The 24,110-nt window shown below is 50.3% G+C and overlaps 1 protein-coding gene across 2 annotated transcripts; it reads right to left on the reverse strand.

The window, feature by feature from the left end:
* Positions 1–1,775: 1,775 nt before the first annotated feature.
* LOC140208323 (uncharacterized) lies at positions 1,776–23,221 on the reverse strand. Of its 2 annotated transcripts, none has more exons than XM_072276910.1 (3): positions 23,048–23,221; positions 13,326–13,489; positions 1,776–5,287 (listed from the first exon to the last, which is right to left on the reverse strand). In XM_072276910.1, exon 3 carries the CDS (start codon positions 4,879–4,881, stop codon positions 3,820–3,822), a length of 1,062 nt encoding a protein of 353 aa, XP_072133011.1. In that variant the 5' UTR covers positions 4,882–5,287; positions 13,326–13,489; positions 23,048–23,221; the 3' UTR covers positions 1,776–3,819. The 2 variants fall into 2 exon arrangements, with proteins under 2 accessions (XP_072133011.1, XP_072133010.1); XM_072276909.1 differs by having other exon boundaries at positions 13,326–13,493.
* Positions 23,222–24,110: the final 889 nt, after the last annotated feature.

Below are 24,110 nucleotides of genomic sequence, written 5' to 3' on the forward strand. Positions count from 1 at the left end.
GAGGACCTGCAGATGCTAGAAATCTAGAGAACTACACACAACATGCTGGAGGAGCTCAGTATGTCGGGCAGCATCTATGGATGGGAATCAACATTTCAGGCCAAGACCCCTCTTTGGGACTCTTGATACCCATGTATTTGGAATATCAACAAGCGAAGACAATAGAAAGTAGTGTGAAATAGGGAAAACCTTTGACAAAATTTAGTTCAAGGCTTAAAAAAAAACCTGCCAAACAGAGATCAATAGCTAACAAATACAACAAAGGCAGTAAACACTTTCATCAAAAAGGACATTGACTTCCTTTTAATAAAAATATCTTAGTCGCATTTCAATCCATAAAATTTACAAACGTAAATAAGAAATTTAGAAAAGCATATTTACACTTAAACCCACTTGGATTAACACTACCTTGGACAGAAGGAGGGAGAGAAATAACACACATGGAAAAAAAACACAACAGTCAGATAAAACTTCTAGGTAAACATTTTCATCAAAACTGAACTGGATTCAGCACTCCCTGTGTGTATCTGCAATTGTGATAAGAAATACCAGAAAACTTAAATGAGAGGCCCATTCAGAAAAAAGAATCATCACTATGGAAGAAAACATTAACAGTGGAATGAGTATGACCCTCCATGGGAGACATCCCAGTGATCTGAGCAGACGAGATGTTGATAAGGAAGCATCGAGCACCTGACTGAGAGTTGGAGACCTCTTCCCAGAAACAGGGGGGTTCCTTTCAGAAATACAGGACAAGGTGGTTAACAAAAGGCAAAAAAAAATCAAAAATACATGAAATGCCAAGAAAAACCAGACACAATCCAACATATTCCAGGATCCTGCAGCAGTTTAACTCAGTTTGATTACTTATGAAGGTACAATCAAGTGGAAAGTATCATTGACCAAAATCGTGCTTTAAAATGCAAACTCATGAATGCCCTCCATCACTTCATAAAGGCACCAGAAATTCAAGCCTGATCCAGTTTTGGAGTCAAAATCTTACAAATTATTTGATAATCAACACATTATTTCAGATAGGACAATCCATAATAACCATGGGGATATAATATTACAGGATAAACAAGCAGGAACAACCCCCACAATAGAAAAAAACATTCCCAACACACACATTCCTCGACCAGTGGAGCACCTCACCAATGGTGTTGTTTGTGTCATCAGTCACACAATCGAAATATTTTCTGTCAATCAGCTTCCAAATGTTGCTACTCTGTCATTCGTCGCCACACCCCACTGCTGATTCCCTTCTCCTCATCATACGTTCTTACCCCGACCATCGTCCAGAGCCCCAAACTCTGCCCTGTGCAGACCCCCCTCTGGTTTCTGACCCTGCTCCATTGAACATCTAACTGATGGTTTCCCATTCTGCTTTCAGTCTTTAGAGGACAGTGGTGTTTTCAACAACCCTTCAGAAGCAGGGAAAATGACCCATAACGTGGAAATGAGTCGTGATTAAGGAGGTTAACTACCAATGTCATGCTCCTCAGCACAGAGATTAGAGGGGCGAAGAGCATCCCAGACAGAACTGCAGTCAGCTCCACTTCTTCAGTCTGCAGAGAATTCAAGGGAAACCTCTTCACCCACAGAGTGGTGACTGTTTGGAACCCATCACCACAGGGAGAGTGAGAGATGAACAACAGGGGAGGATTTAAAAGGACTGTCGTGGAACAGAATTACTGGCAGGGTCCAGCCGGCCTGAGTTGACTCTCTCCTGTACACTAGTTGTGTTATAAATTCACTAAGTAATGGAGACAGAGTTTAAAATAGAACTGATTTATTTGTCTCAGATACAGGAATATTAATCTCCAGTCTCTTTAAGGTGAGTATGCAGCAGAAGAAACTCCTCCCATGCCCAGTGACCGGGGTGCAGAACTGGGTGTGGTGAGCAGCAGCAATAATTGCAGAGTTCAGCACCGACAGACACTCTCAAAATTGCATTCAGCAACAGTGATGGACAAATATCCAGCATGCAGCTTATTGAAACTTTCTGCCAGTGTGAACCCAGCAGTCTGCCACAAGTGTATCACACTGTAAGGTTTCACCACTCATTTAATGGCCTCTCTGTAATGTTTCACTGCTGAAGTAACAGTTTCAGTGCAGCAGCAATGTTTAGGTTATGAATAGAGATAACAGGGTTTTAGATTGCGGTGCTATCCAATGTTACGTAACCGCACTAATGAATGTCAATTGAGGCAGATTATATCCAAACAACCAAACATTTAGTAAATATCGATAAACACTGGGGAAAGAATGAAAACCTTAACCGGAAGTAAACTGCTACATGGCCCTTCAACAAACCGCCACTCGGTACTATTTCTTAAAACGATAAATGCGAAAACAGTTCTTAAAGCGATAAATTCAAACACAGTTCTGAAAATGGTAAATTCAAAAATCCAAGAGATTTATACAGTCAATGGGGAGAGACTTCTCTGGAGAAGGATTTTCTTCATAGATGCGACTTTCCTGCAGGTTCTGTCCAAAGGATTCACAACGAAGGAAATAGACGGCTTAAAGCAACTGACCTTTCTTCTGGCGAGCAAATCCTACATGAACTACCTTGCTCTTTTGGCAGCAGTTATCTTTGATGCAGGTCGCTACTTCTTCAATGAAGACTCAATAAGGTCAATCCTTTATTAAACTGCCAATCGATACCAACTTTTCTTAATCTTTCAGATCCTGTACTTCGATAAAGTCTTCACTCTCCAATACGACTGAAAAGGTACATCAACAAATCTGGCAGAAATTGGGTAAATTACAAGTCCAGCACTTTAGTACCTTACAACAGAACGTAAACCTCCGTTTGAAAAATGAAACTGCGTCATAAGCAAATACACAACAGAACGGAGTCTCCAGCTAACGTTCTAGCTGGAAAACTAACTGCGTCACCAGAGTCTCCCTCTTATATACCTGTTGAGAACAGGTCATCATGTGACCTCACATCGGCGGGAAAATTACATCCGGTGACCTCCAAAAAAAAAAACAAAAACCATTACATCATACTCACAAGACAGTCACAAGATATCCATGAGCAAAGTAACACCAATGACAGAAATGTTCTTTCTTGTGAGTCTGGAACAGAGATTTTCATGGTCTTTTGCCAGGGAGAGTTGAGAAGATGTGAATGGAGAGAGAGGGGCCTTTCTCCTTTTTTTTTGTTTTCTTTACTAACCCTATAGTCAAAGTAAGAATTATAAAGCTCAATTGTTTAATCACATTGTGTACCATTTGTTATTTTGGGGTACTGATTCGTAAAAGGGGACATATCGAGCAGCATCCACCCAAATGAGATTTCTTAAGTTTGGCCGGGCTGGGGGACTATCACCCCCTATATTAAGCTGCTAGCTGAAGCAAGAGTTACATAAGGTTAGATGACTGAGTGAATCGCTTACCACATTCACAGCAGGTGAACGGCCTCTCCACAGTATGAACTCAGCGATGCACATTTGATTGATTTGGCTAAGAGAATCTCTTCCCAAAGTCTGAGCAGGTGATCGGCCTCTACCCAGTGTGAACTCGCTGGTGTCTCTGTAGTTGAGATGACCGAGTGAATCCCTTTCCACACACTGAGCAGGTGAACAGCCTCTCCCCAGTGTGAACTCACTGATGTACCTTCAGATGGGATGAGCAAGTGTATCCCTTCCCACAGTCTGAGCAGGTGAACTCTCCAGTGTGAACTCGCTGATGTATCTTAAGTTGAAATGACTGAATCTTTTCCCACAGTCTGAGCAGGTGAGTAGTCTCTCTCCAGTGTGAACTCTCTGATGTACCTTCAGTTGGGATGACCAAGTGAATCACTTCCCTTCAGTCTGAGCAGGTGAACGGCCTCTCTCCAGTGTGAACTCTCTGATGTACCTTCAGTATAGATAACCGAGTGAATCCCTTCCCACAGTCCAAGCAGGTGAACGGCCGCTCCCCGGTGTGAACCCGCTGGTGTGCCATTAGGTCGGATGACCGAGTGAATCCTTTAGCACAGTCTGAGCAGGTGAACGGCCTCTCTCCAGTGTGAACTCTCTGATGTACCTTTAGTTGGGATGAGGAAGTGACTCCCTTCCCACAGTCTGAGCAAGTGAACGGCCACTCCCCGGTGTGAACTGACCGGTGTGCTTGTAGGTGGGATGACAGAGTGAATCCCTTCCCACAGTCTGAGCAGGTGAACGGCCTCACCCCAGTGTGAAATTGCTGATGTACCTTCAGTTGAGATGACGATGTGAATCCCTTCCCACAGTCTGAGCAGGTGAACGGCCTCTCTCCAGTGTGAACTGACTGGTGTGCTTGCATTTGGGATGATCGATTGAATCCCTTCCCGCAGTCTGAGCAGGCGAACGGCCTCTCTCCATTGTGAACTCTCTGATGCACCTTCAGTTTAGATAACCGAGTGAATCCTTTCCCACAGTCTGAGCAGGTGAACGGCCTCTCCCCTGTGTGAAGTGACTTGTGTACCAGTAGGTCGGATGACCGAGTGAATCCTTTCCCACAGTCTGAGCAGGTGAACGGCCTCTCTCCAGTGTGAAGTCTCTGATGTATCTTTAGTTGGGATGAGCAAGTGACTCCCTTCCCACAGTCTGAGCAGGTGAACGGCCACTCCCCGGTGTGAACTGACTTGTGCACCAGTAGATCGGATGAATTAGTGAATCCTTTCCCACAGTCTGAGCAGGTGAATGGCCGCTCTCCAGTGTGAACTGACCGGTGTGCTTGTAGGTGGGATGACTGAGTGAATCCCTTCCCGCAGTCTGAGCAGGTGAATGGCCTCTCTCCAGTGTGAACTCTCTGATGTACCTTCAGTTTAGATGCCTGAGTGAATCCCTTCCCACAATCTGAGCAGGTGAACGGCCGCTCCCCGGTGTGAACTCGCTGGTGACCCATTAGGTCAGATGACCGTGTGAATTCTTCCCCACAAATTCAGCAGATGATCAGCCTCTGCCCAGTGTGAACTGACTGGTGTGTCCACAGGTGGGAAGACCAACTGAATCCCTTCTCACACACAGAACAGGTGAATGGCCTTGTCCCAGTGTGAACTTGCTGATGTACCTTCAGTTGAAATGACCCACTGAATCCATTCCCATTGTCTGATCAGATGAATGGGTTCCCCTGTGTAAAATGATGGGAATACCAGTCGGTCAGATAACCGAGTGAGTCCTTCCCCAGAGTCTGAGCAGGAAAGATGATCGAGTGAATCCCTTGCCCCACTTCTTAAATATCTGGACGAAGACAGCAAAACTGGTGTGTTGTGTTCGAGATTCCCGTAGACAAATTCCTTGTTGTTTTTAATCTGTAAAAAGATTTACAAAATCGATCAATGAATGAAGGACAACATTTCAGATGAGATCACTTGAGTTGCCAAGGTGTGATCTGGCATCACACCGTTACAGTGAGGTTCAACCCAAGTTAGAGATAGAAATCACCTTCTAACTGGGCACAGTGCTGGTATCTGTAATGACCATCAAACTCTCTGATGCTCTTCTTGTCTCTATAAGAATGGGGCATTTCTGCCATCTCCAATCTGTGACCTGGCTCAGTTTGACTCTCTCCATTGGTATTATTCCCTGTTCCCACTGAGCTGCATGGGTTCCTGTCCCCACAGTAACTGAAACACTCTCACACAAATAGCCGGCAGTGCATTCCACGCACCCACCACTCTCTGGGTAAAAAACTTACCCCTGACATCCCCTCGGTATCTATTAACAAACACCTTAAAACTATGCCCCCTCGTGTTAGCCATTTCAGCCCTGGGAATAAACCTCTGGCTATCCACACGATCAATGCTCTCATCATCTTATACACCAAAAAAGGCTCTAAACATGAACAAGGAAATTATACATTGCTGTGAGGATTTGCCAGAAATACTGTATACAAAATTATGAGGGTATAGATAGGGTAAATACAAGCAGCTTTTTCCACTGATGTTGGGTGGGATGACAACCAGAGGTCATGGGTAAGTGGGGAAGGTAAAAATTTTACGGGAACATTTGGAAAAGCTCTTTCCTGAAATGGTCATGAGAGTGTGGAATGAGATACCAGCACAAGTGAAGAATATGAGCTCAGTTTCACTATTTAGAAGAAGTTTGTTTGGGAGCCTGGATGGTGGGGTATGGAGGGCGATGGTCCCGGTGCAGGTAGTTGCATTAGACAGCCTAAGTGTTTTTTCAGTATTGACTAGATGGGCTAAATAGCCTGTTTCTGCACTGAACTTCCCCATATTTCTATGACAGAGAAGCTGGACAAACTTGTTTGGAAGGGAAAAGGTGGGAGTGACAACAGAGCAGCAATGGCTGGAGTTTCTGGGAGCAATTCAGGAGCCGAGTGATCGATACATCCTGAACAAGTGGAAGCATTGGAAAGGCAGGAGGACACAACCACGGCTGAAATGGGAAGCCAAACAGAAAGCAAACAAAAGAGCAAAAACTATTGGGAAGCTTTTAGAAACCAACAGAAGATGACTTAAAAAAAAGTCAGGTGAGCATGGGGGTGGAATTACAATATTGTAGTCATTAATGAGTCTTGGTAGCACCCAACAGTGTGAGGCATTTTGAGGAACAAAATATCTGGGGCCTCAATATTTCTTGAAAACCAAGGTTCCCTGCACCAGTTACCTTTCAACTTTTATTTTGTCAGGCACATACAAACTCTACACCCTCAGAATTTCACTTCTGAAGGCCTCCCACTTACAAGTACTCCTTTGCCAGAAAACAGCTTTCCCCAAACCACACTTGTCAGATCCTTTCTGATACCATCAAAATTGACCTTTCTCCAATTTAGAATCTCAACCCGTGGTCCAGACCTCTCTTTTCCCATATTTACTTTGAATCTCATGGAATTATGATCACTACTTTCTGTCACCAGCCCTGGATCATTTCTTAACAGTTTATTGCACACTTCTACGTAGGGAATTCTATGAACTGATTAAGGGCACATTTGACAAACTCTACCCCATCTAGTCCTTTTACAGTATGAGAGTCCCAGTCAATATATGGAAAGTTAAAATCACTTACTGAATCAACCTTTGTTTCTTGGCATGGTCTACCATCTCTCTACAAATTTGTTCCTCTAAATCCCTCAGACTGTTAGGTGCAACCAAGTCTCAATAATGGCTACAATACCATAATTCCCTGTCCTGAGCTCATCTGGCTTTCCTACGATGCTTTTGCATTGTGATATACACAGCTCAGCACATTCATCGCACCATGCTCAACCATTTGATTGCTGACTCTATCTGAGGTCTGAACAACATCTGTCTGGTGTCAAGAAAACAACCTCTCGCTCATTGTCACAAAAACAAAGGAGCCGATTGTGGACGACAGGAGGAATGGAGACAGGCTAACCCCTATTGACATCAATGGATCTGGGGTTGAGAGGGTGAACAGCTTTAAGTTCCTCAGCATAAACATCACCAGGGATCTCATATGGTCTGGACATACCGGCTGTGTTGTGAGAAAAAGCACAACAGCACCTCTTTCACCTCAGACGGTTGAAGAAGTTTGGGATGGGGCTCCAAATCCTAAGAATTTTCTACAGGGACACAACTGAGAGCATCCTGACTGGCTGCATCACTGCCTGGTATGGGAACTCCCTTAATCGCAGGTCCCTGCAGAGAGTGGTCAGACAGCCCAGCGCATCTGTAGGATATGAACTTCCCACTATTCAGGACATTTACAGAGACAGGTGTGTAAAAAGGGCCCAAAGGATATTGGGGACCCAATTCACCACAACCACAAACTGTTCCTGCTGCTCCCATCCAGGAAACGGTACCACAGCAAAAGGACCAACAGGCTCTGTGACATCATCTTCCACCAGGCCATCAGACTGATTAATTCATGCTGATACAATTGAATTTCTATGTTATATTGACTGTCCTATGTACAAACTATTTACTATAATTCACTATAAATTACACATTCAGTCGGGGACATAACGTAAAGATTTCTACTAATCATGTATATGAAGGATGTATGTAATAAAGTCAATTCAATTCACCCTCTCCACTATCTGTTCTGTCATTCTGGCTCCCATTCCCCCTACAACTTATTTTAACCACATCACCATCTCCCCACACTAGCACTAGCGAGCCTTACCACTGGGATATTAGTCCCCTGTTGTTCTGTTCCCCTAACGAACAAATCCCCTATCACCCCTTTGACTTTCCTCTGCCAGGTAAATCCCCCCAACAGTTTCTAAAGTGTTCCACCTGTTGTTGTGTGGGATGGACACAAGATTACTCTGCAATGGCTATTTAACCTCATTCCCCTTCCTGACTCTCTCCCAGTTTCCTGTGTCCTGCACCTTGGGTGTAACTCACCTCTCTTCATGTCATATCTATCACCCCCTCCATCTCCTGGATGATCCGGAATTCATCCATTTCAAGTTCCAACTCCTTAAAGTGCAGGGTTACAAGCTGCAGCTGGATGCACATCTTGTAGGTGAGGGCATCAGGGACACTGGAGGTCTCCCCACCTTCCCACCAATGTCCTCCCTAATTTGCAATGACCAGTGTGCACATAAATCTTGTATTGTGCTTTTTTTTTTTTTTTTACCCAGTGTGCACAGTGAATTTTATATAGAGTGGTATTCATTTTAACAGCTATCAAATCATCGTCAATAAGAACTTTGATTTCCTCTGGGTTTGATCGAGTCCCATCTGCATTCTCACACAAACTATGTAGCAGGCCTGTAACGGGTAATGAAAGATTTTCTCACCAGAGCTTTTGCACATTGTCCATATTTGGTTTGCTTGCTGAATTACGCTTCAAAAAGTCAGATTCCTAAATATCACTCCACTTCTTCCCACTTGTAAATTCTCCAGCAACTTTTGCATCCCCACAATACACACAGGTGACACCAGTTTCTGTATTGTACATAAATATTTCCCCTGAACCCTCCTGAGGAATTGAGGATATATTAAAAAAATCATTTTGATCCTATGTAACCTCTGGCTGCAAGAATAACTGGGACTGTTTAGGAATTTTTGAACTGAAGTAAACTCTGTCTTCAGTGGTTAGCTAAGACAGGCTCATTACTGGTTCTCTGCAGCTTGCAGAGAGATGCACTGAGAGCTGATAACACTATACCTTGCACCCCCTTTAGCTGATAATATTATACATTGTACCCTCATTTGAGTAAAGGGAGGAGGACTCGCCGATAAGGACAGGAATGAACATCTCTCTGTAATTAAATCAGGGCCTTGCAAAGGGAATACCTGATAAGGACTGGACAATATATCAATCTGTAATTAAAACCTTGATTTAGCGAACTCTCTTATCTAAGTAATTAAGAATGCTGACCAATTAAGTTAGCCAACATGATTAAAACTAATAATATGGATTGGCCTGACAATGACCAAAATCAAATGCAACGAGCTTTGACATATTATTGGGACCTGGTTTTCCAAACCATATCAACCCCAACAGGAACTAATATTAAAGGTGAACATCTTAATTAACGAGAGCTGTATAACTCATGTCCTTCTACCTTAGGCCACAAATTTATCAATCACCCCTGCTGTGGACACTTTCTGGAGGTCCAAGATCCGTATGCAGCACGACCGCTGGACTAAGTGTGTAAATGTAGGACCGGGCTATGTTGAAAAATAAATATGTGAGGTTTTCTAAAATTGACTCCTTCTACCTTAGGCCAAGAACTTATCAATCACCCCTCGTGCTCACCGCTCTACAGCTACCTCGAGTTCTGGCTATTACTAAATGTGCGGCCCACAGTCACATGTCCGACCGGGTCACTAAAGGCAACGCTTTAGCAGATTAGACAGTGAAAAGTGCGGCACAATCCTCGGTAGTTGTAGTCTCCTCGGGTTCCCGTCAAGCAACCCTCCGTGACTGAAGCAGAACGGGTTTGCCAGACATGCGGGAGGTACGTACTTTTCAGGGGGACGCCTCTGAGGAGGAGCGCAAACTGTGGTCCCAGATGGGGTGTCGGAAAGACCCCGACCCAGGTTTTCAGATCACCCCAGTGGGACAGGTTTGTGTTCCTACACAGTTTTTACCAATATTGGTCGATTATATACATAATTGTAGACACCTGGAAAAGGAGGGGATGGTTTGTAACCTGTACCCTGCACACCAGGTACGACTCCCTTGACAGGTGAACCCTTCTCGTGTCTACAAGTTGATTTTATTGAATTGCCTAGAGTATATTGCTATAGATACTGCTTAGTTACTATAGATGTGTTTAGTAGATGGATTGAAGCTATTCCAACTACCAATAATACTGGTATGACTGTTGTGAAGGTATTATTATGGGAAATAATTGCCAGGTACTGAGAAACTGAGAGATACTGAGCTCTGACAATGGCCCACGCTTTGTGATGGAAGTAGATAAACAGACATGTAACAACATGTAACAACTTGGCTATCCAGCAACAATTCCACTGTGCACACAACCCACAGGCCACTGGCATTGTGGAAAGAGCCAATGGCACTCTGAAGAGTAAATTGCCCAACTAACAGCGGAGACTGGACTCACTTGGTTGAAGGTTCTACCGTTAGCCCTGTTCCACATGAGGGTTACCCCTCAGGGGAAAACAGGGTTGTCACCAGCTGAAATCATTTATGGATGGCCCATGAGGACACACTGGGGACCAAGACCTTGGGTACCATTGTTCCCAGTAAGTCTACCAGCAAAATTCAATATGCATACCCTAGGGGAAGAGATGGGGAAATATACATGCAAACTAACCAAAATTTTCCAAGCATTACATTCACAGGTACGACAGGCTTGCAAGGAAGAGAACTACCCCGCAGAGAGGAGTGACTATCTCACCCTAGAACCTGGGGATTTTGTCCTGATCAAGAACTGGGATCGAGGGAATCTCAGACCTCGGTGGAGAGGACCACATCAGGAGTTACTGACCACTCCCACGGCTGTGAAACTGAAGGGGCAATCTCGGTGGATACATCGAACAGACTGCAAACATGTTACTGAAGGAACTGAGTAGAAGGACTCTCTCGGACTAAAGGAAGATGTATTGGTTGATAGTGGTATTTGTGTTTATGTCTTTCAGAGGGCTCACCCCAGCATCCGGGGGCCCCCATGTTAACACCTTTCTGTCTCTCTGTCACACCTATGCCAAACAGGTAGAACTAGGTGTCTGCTGGGTTTGTGCTGAAACTCCACAGCATGGTAAAACTACGATTACAATGTCAGAAATCCCGCTCAACCAGAGCGAGGAACTCTCAGCCTGGGCTTTCTCAAATAACACCCGGGGAAGAGAGGTGAGGAACTGTGGTCTAGTCAGAGATTACTGTGGCTGTCAGTGTTTTGAGGGATGGTATCTCAGGCCTCCACCAAACAGAAGTTCCTATACTGGGAAACATGCATCCTGGCCATACTTGCAGGTGCCCAGCAGCAGAGAAGAATAACTAAGACTGAACAATTTTGGATGATCACTTTTCTCTCCTATGGAGTAGCCAGGAATTCACGAGAGATAATCAATTTGGCTACAGCACTTGAGGAGCTGGCCACAATACTGCAGGGGCCCTGACAGAAACACAGGCCCAAGTGAAATTATTGCAATCCGGCACACAGTCCTACAGAATCGTATGGCTTCAGATTTTATCCTGGTTGAGAAAGGGGGAACCTGTGCTATTATTGACACAGAATGCTACACCTATATCCCTGATGAGTCTACTAACATTACATCCCTCTCTGAGCACACTGCCGAGGAGACTGCAGCATTAAGAAAGTTGGACAGGATTTACATGGGGTCACCGAAGGGTCAAAATGGTGGTCTTCGAAGGCCTGATCGGTAATATGTGGAGCATGATATTGCATTATGGCCTAATAGTTGTAGATATCATTGTTATAATTACTGTTGTACACTGTTTTTACCCACTGATAAATCAATGCTGTACTTGGTTGCTTTCTCTGTAAAACATTACTGCTTTGATCATCATGTAATGGTCAAAAGGAGATCATTGTGGACTTCAGGCATGGTGGGAGTCACACTCGCATCCCCATCTACAACAACGGATCTATAATGGAGCGTGTATCAAGCTTCAAATTCCTTGGTGTCCACATTTCCGCGGATCTCACCTGGTCCCTGAACTCCTCCATCCTGATCAAAAAGGCGCAACACGCCTTTATTTCCTGCGCAGCATGAAGAAAGCTCACCTCTGTCCCAGGATATTGACGGACTTTTACCGCTGTACCAATGAGAGCATACTCACCAACTGCATCTCAGTGTGGTATGGCAATTGTCCTGTATCTGACCGCAAAGCACTCCAGTGTGTGGTGAAAACTGCCCAGCAGATTATCAGCACCCACTTGCCCACCATTGAGAACATCTACCATAAATGCTGCCTGGGCAGGGCGAAACACATTATCAAGGATGCATCTCACCCTAACCATGGACTTTTTACTCTCCTCCCATCCAGCAGGCGCTACAGGAGCCTCCGCTCCCGCACCAGCAGGCACAGGAAGAGCTTCTTCCCTGAGGCTGTGACCCTGCTGAACCTCTCGTCACAGCCCTAAGCAGTATTGCATCCGTATTGTACTGTCTCAGTACTTTCATATTTGTGTGCTGTAGCACTTTTTTAATTCACAGTTATTTTGTAAGTAACACTATTCTTTGCATTTCTGGTCAGATGCTAAATGCATTTCATTGGCTTTGTATTTGTACTCAGCACAATGACAATAAAGTTGAATCTAATGATAAGATATGTTAAAGGATTAACTCTTTGTTAAACAATAGCAGCCTGTTTTTCTGAAAGAAACTGCTGATTGTCAACAGATGTGCTGAGCCATGCTGAGCCATATTTCTTCTTGAGGGTGGCTAGCTGGGGTTTCAGGATGCTTATCTCCCTGTGCACTCATGCGTAGAGATAGGACAGCTTCAGTCTGTTCTGTGTATAAGCCATTATGACTATTTTGTAAACTGACTTTAGGGGCTGTCATGGAGTAAATAACTTTGGCTCCAGCCTGTCTTGTGTTGGGACACCTGGACGGATATATCTGTGGTGTAACAGGAATTGTTAGTCAGTTAGTGGATTGGGCAGAACAGTCATACACTGCTCCTGTTTGAGCGGCTAAGTGAGTAAGGCCAAAGTGCGTGGAATAAAGAGTTTGTACTTACACGGTCTCTGAGAGACTTTATCTGGATTCGACTTCCACAGAATGGGAGTGGTTTTAAAGGGCTGGGCTGCTGGAAGCACATTACCAGACCTGGAGTGATTGCAACTGGGTCTGACAGAGGCATAACAGGTTCTTCTGGGCACATTCAGTCTCACACCAACTATTTCCTGCCTTCCTTTGTACAGGTACGCAATGTCTAAAGGACCAGTGTTTAAGTAAATGAGACTCACCAAACTTTCTCCTGACTGAATCACTGGATTCTCCGAGTCAGATGGGTGCTCTCCAGTTGATGCTCTCAATCCTCGGGCTGGTTCACTTGTTGCTGTTCCCTCATCTTCAGTCGTGGTTCGCTTCCAGTTGGGGTTTTTCTTTCAATAAATCTCTCAGCGCAGGTCTAACTTTAACATGAAAGACAATGAAGCACATTAACAATAAAAAGGAAAAACAAACATTTCTGCTTAACGTTACGAAGAACAAAACTCACTGAAACTTGCCCCTCACATCTCCTCTGACCTTAAATGTATTCCACTTTTCAACCTCTTTGAATCGTCTGTCCACTCCATCTGTTCCTCTCATAATCTTATAAACGTCCATCCAGTCTCAGGCCAGCCTGTTCCGCTCTGGAGAAAACAACCCAAGTTTGTCCAGCCTCTCATTACAGCTCATGCCCTCTAACCCAGGCTAACCTCTTCTGCGCCCTCTCCAAAGCCCCGTCATCCTTCCCAGAGTGGGGTGATCAGAACTGTATGAAACACTCCGGATGTGGCCTGACTGGAGTTTTATAAAGCTGCAACACAACTTCCTGACGTTTGAACTCAATGCATCAACTAATGAAGACAACCACGCCATTTGCCTTCTTAACCACCTGATCAATCTGTGCAGTCTCTCTCAGGGAGCAATGAACTTGGAGTCTAAGATCCCTCTGATCATCAACACTGTTCAGGGTTTTGCATTTAACAGCGTACTGTCTCAGACATTCAACCTACCGAGCTGCCAAGGTGATCGTCACTAATCACATCTCACTGAGTTGTCTCAGGTCCTGTTGAGTTTATTGCCAAGTGCACAAGTACGGGAAGGTACAGGAACAGAGAAACACTGACTTGCAGCAGCATCACAGGCAAGTACATTCAGATAACACACAGAACACAAATTATACGATTCTGTGTCAGTAACCATCTATAAATATGTGTTATGCCATTAACAATAAATAAAACACATTGTGCCTTGATCAGTATTGAAATATGCATTTTGTGTCAATAACAGACTTGGAAATGTTGAATTTGGCCCCTATCTCCATTCCTCCTGTCGCCCACAACCAGCTCCGTTGTTTCTGTCACCGGGAGGCAGAGGTTGTTTCCTTGAGTCGGGGTGATGACTCCTTCTCTGCCGGCTGACCTATTATTATTGGAGATGAGGCCGGTCAGTCAGCGGATTTAACCTGCAGATTGGAGCTGTGGGTGGCGACACGGTCATGGGTGAACACACGGAGAGTGAAGGGGACAGGGTGTGTGTGTGTGTGTGTGTGTGTGTGTGTGTGTGTGTGTGTGTGTCACGGGTGAACACACGGAGAGTGAAGGGGACAGGGTGTGTGTGTGTCACGGGTGAACACACGGAGAGTGAAGGGGACAGGGTGTGTGTGTGTGTGTGTGTGTCACGGGTGAACACACGGAGAGTGAAGGGGACAGGGTGTGTGTGTGTGTCACGGGTGAACACACGGAGAGTGAAGGGGACAGGGTGTGTGTGTGTGTCACGGGTGAACACACGGAGAGTGAAGGGGACAGGGTGTGTGTGTGTGTGTGTGTCACGGGTGAACACACGGAGAGTGAAGGGGACAGGGTGTGTGTGTGTGTGTCACGGGTGAACACACGGAGAGTGAAGGGGACAGGGTGTGTGTGTGTGTCACAGGTGAACACACGGAGAGTGAAGGGGACAGGGTGTGTGTGTGTGTGTGTGTCACGGGTGAACACACGGAGAGTGAAGGGGGCAGGGTGTGTGTGTGTGTGTGTGTGTCACGGGTGAACACATGGAGAGTGAAGAGGACAGGGTGTGTGTGTGTGTCACGGGTGAACACACGGAGAGTGAAGGGGACAGAGTGTGTGTGTCACGGGTGAACACACGGAGAGTGAAGGGGACAGGGTGTGTGTGTGTGTGTCACGGGTGAACACACGGAGAGTGAAGGGGACAGGGTGTGTGTGTGTGTGTGTCACGGGTGAACACACGGAGAGTGAAGGGGACAGGGTGTGTGTGTGTGTCACGGGTGAACACACGGAGAGTGAAGGGGACAGGGTGTGTGTGTGTGTGTCACGGGTGAACACACGGAGAGTGAAGGGGACAGGGTGTGTGTGTGTGTGTGAGACGGGTGAAAACACGGAGAGTGAAGGGGACAAGGGTGTGTGTGTGTGTGTGTGTCTCACGGGTGAACACACGGAGAGTGAAGGGGACAGGGTGTGTGTGTGTGTCACGGGTGAACACACAGAGAGTGAAGGGGACAGGGTGTGTGTGTGTGTCACGGGTGAACACACGGAGAGTGAAGGGGACAGAGTGTGTGTGTGTGTGTCACGGGTGAACACACGGAGAGTGAAGGGGACAGGGTGTGTGTGTGTCACGGGTGAACACACGGAGACTGAAGGGGACAGGGTGTGTGTGTGTGTGTGTGTCACGGGTGAACACACGGAGAGTGAAGGGGACCGGGTGTGTGTGTGTGTCATGGGTGAACACACGGAGAGTGAAGGGGACAGGGTGTGTGTGTGTGTCACGGGTGAACACACGGAGAGTGAAGGGGACAGGGTAGGTGTGTGTGTGTCACGGGTGAACACACGGAGAGTGAAGGGGACGGGTGTGTGTGTGTGTGTGTTACGGGTGAACACACGGAGAGTGAAGGGGACAGGGTGTGTGTGTCTCACGGGTGAACACACGGAGAGTGAAGGGGACGGGGTGTGTGTGTCACGGGTGAACACACGGAGAGTGAAGGGGACAGGGTGTGTGTGTGTGTGTGAGACGGGTGAAAACACGGAGAGTGAAGGGGACAAGGGTGTGTGTGTGTGTGTGTGTCTCACGGGTGAACACACGGAGAGTGAAGGGGACAGGGTGTGTGTGTGTGTCACGGGTGAACACACGGAGAGTGAAGGGGACAGGGTGTGTGTGTGTGTCACGGGTGAACACACAGAGAGTGAAGGGGACAGGGTGTGTGTGTGTGTCACGGGTGAACACACGGAGAGTGAAGGGGACAGAGTGTGTGTGTGTGTGTCACGGGTGAACACACGGAGAGTGAAGGGGACAGGGTGTGTGTGTGTCACGGGTGAACACACGGAGACTGAAGGGGACAGGGTGTGTGTGTGTGTGTGTGTCACGGGTGAACACACGGAGAGTGAAGGGGACCGGGTGTGTGTGTGTGTCATGGGTGAACACACGGAGAGTGAAGGGGACAGGGTGTGTGTGTGTGTCACGGGTGAACACACGGAGAGTGAAGGGGACAGGGTAGGTGTGTGTGTGTCACGGGTGAACACACGGAGAGTGAAGGGGACGGGTGTGTGTGTGTGTGTGTTACGGGTGAACACACGGAGAGTGAAGGGGACAGGGTGTGTGTGTGTCACGGGTGAACACACGGAGAGTGAAGGGGACAGGGTGTGTGTGTGTGTCACGGGTGAACACACGGAGAGTGAAGGGGACAGGGTGTGTGTGTGTCACGGGTGAACACACGGAGAGTGAAGGGGACAGGGTGTGTGTGTGTGTCACGGGTGAACACACGGAGAGTGAAGGGGACAGGGTGTGTGTGTGTGTGTCACGGGTGAACACACGGAGAGTGAAGGGGACCGGGTGTGTGTGTGTGTCATGGGTGAACACACGGAGAGTGAAGGGGACAGGGTGTGTGTGTGTGTGTGTCACGGGTGAACACACGGAGAGTGAAGGGGACAGGGTGTGTGTGTGTGTGTCACGGGTGAACACACGGAGAGTGAAGGGGACAGGGTGTGTGTGTGTGTGTCACGGGTGAACACACGGAGAGTGAAGGGGACAGGGTGTGTGTGTGTGTGTCACGGATGAACACACGGAGAGTGAAGGGGACAGGGTGTGTGTGTGTGTGTCACGGGTGAACACACGGAGAGTGAAGGCGACAGGGGGTGTGTGTGTGGGTCACGGGTGAACACACGGAGAGTGAAGGGGACAGGGTGTGTGTGTGTGTGTCACGGGTGAACACACGGAGAGTGAAGGGGACAGGGTGTGTGTGTGTGTGTCACGGGTGAACACACGGAGAGTGAAGGCGACAGGGGGTGTGTCACGGTCACGGGTGAACACACGGAGAGTGAAGGGGACAGGGTGTGTGTGTGTGTCACGGGTGAACACACGGAGAGTGAAGGGGACAGGGTGTGTGTGTGTGTGTCACGGGTGAACACACGGAGAGTGAAGGGGACAGGGTGTGTGTGTGTGTCACGGGTGAACACACGGAGAGTGAAGGGGACAGGGTGTGTGTGTGTCACGGGTGAACACACGGAGAGTGAAGGGGACAGGGTGTGTGTGTGTCACCGGTGAACACACGGAGAGTGAAGGGGACAGTGTGTGTGTGTGTGTCACGGGTGAACACACGGAGAGTGAAGGGGACAGGGTGTGTGTGTGTGTGTGTCACGGGTGAACACACGGAGAATGAAGGGGACAGGGTGTGTGTGTGTGTGTCACGGGTGAACACACGGAGAGTGAAGGGGACAGGGTGTGTGTGTGTGTGTCACGGGTGAACACACGGAGAGTGAAGGGGACAGGGGGTGTGTGTGTGGGTCACGGGTGAACACACGGAGAGTGAAGGGGACAGGGTGTGTGTGTGTGTGTCACGGGTGAACACACGGAGAGTGAAGGGGACAGGGTGTGTGTGTGTGTCACGGGTGAACACACGGAGAGTGAAGGGGACAGGGTGTGTGTGTGTGTCACGGGTGAACACACAGAGAGTGAAGGGGACAGGGTGTGTGTGTGTGTCACGGGTGAACACACGGAGAGTGAAGGGGACAGAGTGTGTGTGTGTGTGTCACGGGTGAACACACGGAGAGTGAAGGGGACAGGGTGTGTGTGTGTCACGGGTGAACACACGGAGACTGAAGGGGACAGGGTGTGTGTGTGTGTGTGTGTCACGGGTGAACACACGGAGAGTGAAGGGGACCGGGTGTGTGTGTGTGTCATGGGTGAACACACGGAGAGTGAAGGGGACAGGGTGTGTGTGTGTGTCACGGGTGAACACACGGAGAGTGAAGGGGACAGGGTAGGTGTGTGTGTGTCACGGGTGAACACACGGAGAGTGAAGGGGACGGGTGTGTGTGTGTGTGTGTTACGGGTGAACACACGGAGAGTGAAGGGGACAGGGTGTGTGTGTGTCACGGGTGAACACACGGAGAGTGAAGGGGACGGGGTGTGTGTGTCACGGGTGAACACACGGAGAGTGAAGGGGACAGGGTGTGTGTGTGTGTGTGAGACGGGTGAACACACGGAGAGTGAAGGGGACAAGGGTGTGTGTGTGTGTGTGTGTGTCTCACGGGTGAACACACGGAGAGTGAAGGGGACAGGGTGTGTGTGTGTGTCACGGGTGAACACACGGAGAGTGAAGGGGACAGGGTGTGTGTGTGTGTCACGGGTGAACACACAGAGAGTGAAGGGGACAGGGTGTGTGTGTGTGTCACGGGTGAACACACGGAGAGTGAAGGGGACAGAGTGTGTGTGTGCGTGTCACGGGTGAACACACGGAGAGTGAAGGGGACAGGGTGTGTGTGTGTCACGGGTGAACACACGGAGACTGAAGGGGACAGGGTGTGTGTGTGTGTGTGTGTGTCACAGGTGAACACACGGAGAGTGAAGGGGACCGGGTGTGTGTGTGTGTCATGGGTGAACACACGGAGAGTGAAGGGGACAGGGTGTGTGTGTGTGTCACGGGTGAACACACGGAGAGTGAAGGGGACAGGGTAGGTGTGTGTGTGTCACGGGTGAACACACGGAGAGTGAAGGGGACGGGTGTGTGTGTGTGTGTGTTACGGGTGAACACACGGAGAGTGAAGGGGACAGGGTGTGTGTGTGTCACGGGTGAACACACGGAGAGTGAAGGGGACAGGGTGTGTGTGTGTGTCACGGGTGAACACACGGAGAGTGAAGGGGACAGGGTGTGTGTGTGTCACGGGTGAACACACGGAGAGTGAAGGGGACAGGGTGTGTGTGTGTGTCACGGGTGAACACACGGAGAGTGAAGGGGACAGGGTGTGTGTGTGTGTGTCACGGGTGAACACACGGAGAGTGAAGGGGACCGGGTGTGTGTGTGTGTCATGGGTGAACACACGGAGAGTGAAGGGGACAGGGTGTGTGTGTGTGTGTGTCACGGGTGAACACACGGAGAGTGAAGGGGACAGGGTGTGTGTGTGTGTGTCACGGGTGAACACACGGAGAGTGAAGGGGACAGGGTGTGTGTGTGTGTGTCACGGGTGAACACACGGAGAGTGAAGGGGACAGGGTGTGTGTGTGTGTGTCACGGGTGAACACACGGAGAGTGAAGGGGACAGGGTGTGTGTGTGTGTCACGGGTGAACACATGGAGAGTGAAGGCGACAGGGGGTGTGTCACGGTCACGGGTGAACACACGGAGAGTGAAGGGGACAGGGTGTGTGTGTGTGTCACGGGTGAACACACGGAGAGTAAAGGGGACAGGGTGTGTGTGTGTGTCACGGGTGAACAAACGGAGAGTGAAGGGGACAGGGTGTGTGTGTGTGTCACGGGTGAACACACGGAGAGTGAAGGGGACAGGGTGTGTGTGTGTCACGGGTGAACACACGGAGAGTGAAGGGGACAGTGTGTGTGTGTGTGTCACGGGTGAACACACGGAGAGTGAAGGGGACAGGGTGTGTGTGTGTGTGTCACGGGTGAACACACGGAGAGTGAAGGGGACAGGGTGTGTGTGTGTCACGGGTGAACACACGGAGAGTGAAGGGGACAGGGGGTGTGTGTGTGTCACGGGTGAACACACGGAGAGTGAAGGGGACAGGGTGTGTGTGTGTGTCACGGGTGAACACACGGAGAGTGAAGGGGACAGGGTGTGTGTGTGTGTGTCACGGGTGAACACACGGAGAGTGAAGGGGACAGGGTGTGTGTGTGTGTGTGTCACGGGTGAACACACGGAGAGTGAAGGGGACAGGGTGTGTGTGTGTGTGTCACGGGTGAACACACGGAGAGTGAAGGGGACAGGGTGTGTGTGTGTGTGTCACGGGTGAACACACGGAGAGTGAAGGGGACAGGGGGTGTGTGTGTGGGTCACGGGTGAACACACGGAGAGTGAAGGGGACAGGGTGTGTGTGTGTGTGTCACGGGTGAACACACGGAGAGTGAAGGGGACAGGGTGTGTGTGTGTGTGTCACGGGTGAACACACGGAGAGTGAAGGCGACAGGGGGTGTGTCACGGTCACGGGCGAACACACGGAGAGTGAAGGGGACAGGGTGTGTGTGTGTGTCACGGGTGAACACACGGAGAGTAAAGGGGACAGCGTGTGTGTGTGGGTCACGGGTGAACACACGGAGAGTGAAGGGGACAGGGTGTGTGTGTGTGTCACGGGTGAACACACGGAGAGTGAAGGGGACAGGGTGTGTGTGTGTCACGGGTGAACACACGGAGAGTGAAGGGGACAGGGTGTGTGTGTGTCACGGGTGAACACACGGAGAGTGAAGGGGACAGTGTGTGTGTGTGTGTCACGGGTGAACACACGGAGAGTGAAGGGGACAGGGTGTGTGTGTGTGTGTGTCACGGGTGAACACACGGAGAGTGAAGGGGACAGGGTGTGTGTGTGTGTGTGACGGGTGAACACACGGAGAGTGAAGGGGACAGGGTGTGTGTGTGTGTCACGGGTGAACACACGGAGAGTGAAGGGGACAGGGTGTGTGTGTGTCACGGGTGAACACACGGAGAGTGAAGGGGACAGGGTGTGTGTGTGTCACGGGTGAACACACGGAGAGTGAAGGGGACAGTGTGTGTGTGTGTGTCACGGGTGAACACACGGAGAGTGAAGGGGACAGGGTGTGTGTGTGTGTGTGTCACGGGTGAACACACGGAGAGTGAAGGGGACAGGGTGTGTGTGTGTGTGTCACGGGTGAACACACGGAGAGTGAAGGGGACAGGGTGTGTGTGTGTGTGTCACGGGTGAACACACGGAGAGTGAAGGGGACAGGGGGTGTGTGTGTGGGTCACGGGTGAACACACGGAGAGTGAAGGGGACAGGGTGTGTGTGTGTGTGTCACGGGTGAACACACGGAGAGTGAAGGGGACAGGGTGTGTGTGTGTCACGGGTGAACACAGGGAGAGTGAAGGCGACAGGGGGTGTGTCACGGTCACGGGTGAACACACGGAGAGTGAAGGGGACAGGGTGTGTGTGTGTGTCACGGGTGAACACACGGAGAGTAAAGGGGACAGGGTGTGTGTGTGTGTCACGGGTGAACAAACGGAGAGTGAAGGGGACAGGGTGTGTGTGTGTGTCACGGGTGAACACACGGAGAGTGAAGGGGACAGGGTGTGTGTGTGTCACGGGTGAACACACGGAGAGTGAAGGGGACAGTGTGTGTGTGTGTGTCACGGGTGAACACGGAGAGTGAAGGGGACAGGGTGTGTGTGTGTGTCACGGGTGAACACACGGAGAGTGAAGGGGACAGGGTGTGTGTGTGTGTCACGGGTGAACACACGGAGAGTGAAGGGGACAGGGTGTGTGTGTGTGTGTCACGGGTGAACACACGGAGGGTGAAGGGGACAGGGTGTGTGTGTGTGTCACGGGTGAACACACGGAGAGTGAAGGGGACAGGGTGTGTGTGTGTGTCACGGGTGAACACACGGAGAGTGAAGGGGACAGGGTGTGTGTGTGTGTCACGGGTGAACACACGGAGAGTAAAGGGGACAGCGTGTGTGTGTGTGTCACGGGTGAACACACGGAGAGTGAAGGGGACAGCGTGTGTGTGTGTGTCACGGGTGAACACACGGAGAGTGAAGGGGACAGGGTGTGTGTGTGTCACGGGTGAACACACGGAGAGTGAAGGGGACAGGGTGTGTGTGTGTGTCACGGGTGAACACACGGAGAGTGAAGGGGACAGGGTGTGTGTGTCACGGGTGAACACACGGAGAGTGAAGGGGACAGGGTGTGTGTGTGTGTCACGGGTGAACACACGGAGAGTGAAGGGGACAGGGTGTGTGTGTGTCACGGGTGAACACACGGAGAGTGAAGGGGACAGGGTGTGTGTGTGTGTCACGGGTGAACACACGGAGAGTGAAGGGGACAGGGTGTGTGTGTGTGTCACGGGTGAACACACGGAGAGTGAAGGGGACAGGGTGTGTGTGTGTGTCACGGGTGAACACACGGAGAGTAAAGGGGACAGCGTGTGTGTGTGTGTCACGGGTGAACACACGGAGGGTGAAGGGGACAGGGTGTGTGTGTGTGTCACGGGTGAACACACGGAGAGTGAAGGGGACAGGGTGTGTGTGTGTGTGTCGCGGGTGAACACACGGAGAGTAAAGGGGACAGCGTGTGTGTGTGTGTCACGGGTGAACACACGGAGGGTGAAGGGGACAGGGTGTGTGTGTGTGTCACGGGTGAACACACGGAGAGTGAAGGGGACAGGGTGTGTGTCACGGTCACGGGTGAACACACGGAGAGTGAAGGGGACAGGGTGTGTGTGTGTGTGTCACGGGTGAACACACGGAGAGTGAAGGGGACAGGGTGTGTGTGTGTGTGTCACGGGTGAACACACGGAGGGTGAAGGGGACAGGGTGTGTGTGTGTGTGTCACGGGTGAACACACGGAGAGTGAAGGGGACAGGGTGTGTGTGTGTGCCGGGGGTCGGAGAGACAGAGGTGCGGGAGCCACTCTGACCACCTGCCGGACATCTGACAGGATCCAGACACGCAAGGCCGGGTGAAGGCCCAGGTCTCCGAGTTCACGCCTTCGTCCGTCTCCTCCTACCTCTCGGCGATACATCAGACTCCGGCCGCAGGAGACGCTTCACAAACGCCCCCGGCTTCCCTCGGATGGAAATGGAAATAAATCAGAAAGCGGACATTTACTTTGGGATTTGTTCCGCTTTCACGGAGAAATCGGAGCCGAAGCGGAAGACGGAACCAGCGGGGTTACCGCCCTCTCCGCTGGTCCGCTTCTGCTATTGGGTCTAACCAGTGATTGACATTCCTTTTCACCAATGGCAATAGCGCAGCTCCTGGAGCGTTGTTTTTCAGCGGTGGGGAGCTCCTACGCCGGTGGCGCTGAGGGGAGCTCCGACACTGGTGGCGCTGAGGGGAGCTCCGACCACTGGAGGCGCTGTGGGGAGCTCCGACACTGGTGGCGCTGAGGGGAGCTCCGACCACTGGAGGCGCTGTGGGGAGCTCCGACCACTGGAGGCGCTGTGGGGAGCTCCGATCACTGGAGGCGCTGTGGGGAGCTCCGACACTGGAGGCGCTGTGGGGAGCTCCGACACTGGTGGCGCTGTGGGGAGCTCCGACACTGGTGGCGCTGTGGGGAGCTCCGACCACTGGTGGCGCCGTGGGGAGCTCCGACACCGGTGGTGCTGTGGAGGAGCTCCGACACCGGTGGCGCTGTGGGGAGCTCCGACACCGGAGGCGCTGAGGAGGAGCTCCGACACCGGAGGCGCCGTGGGGAGCTCCGACCCCGGTGGCGCCGTGGGGAGCTCCGACCCCGGTGGCGCTGTGGGGAGCTCCGACCACGGGTGGTGCTGTGAGGAGCTCCGACCCCGGTGGCGCTGTGGGGAGCTCCGACCCCGGTGGCGCTGTGGGGAGCTCCGACCCCGGTGGCGCTGTGGAGGAGCTCCGACCCCGGTGGCGCTGTGGAGGAGCTCCGCCACCGGAGGCGCTGTGGGGAGCTCCGACACTGGAGGCGCTGTGAGGAGCTCCGACCACTGGTGGCGCTGTGGGGAGCTCCGACCACTGGTGGCGCCGTGGGGAGCTCCGACACTGGAGGCGCTGTGGGGAGCTCCGACACCGGAGGCGCTGTGGGGAGCTCCAGCCACTGGTGG

This window comes from Mobula birostris, chromosome 13, assembly GCF_030028105.1.
Source record: "Mobula birostris isolate sMobBir1 chromosome 13, sMobBir1.hap1, whole genome shotgun sequence".
NCBI classification, from domain to species: Eukaryota; Metazoa; Chordata; class Chondrichthyes; order Myliobatiformes; family Myliobatidae; genus Mobula; species Mobula birostris.

Excerpts from the sequence above, each read along its gene's own strand:
- LOC140208323 (XM_072276910.1), bottom strand. The coding sequence starts at position 4,881 with ATGGGTCACCAGCGAGTTCACACCGGGGAGCGGCCGTTCACCTGCTCA.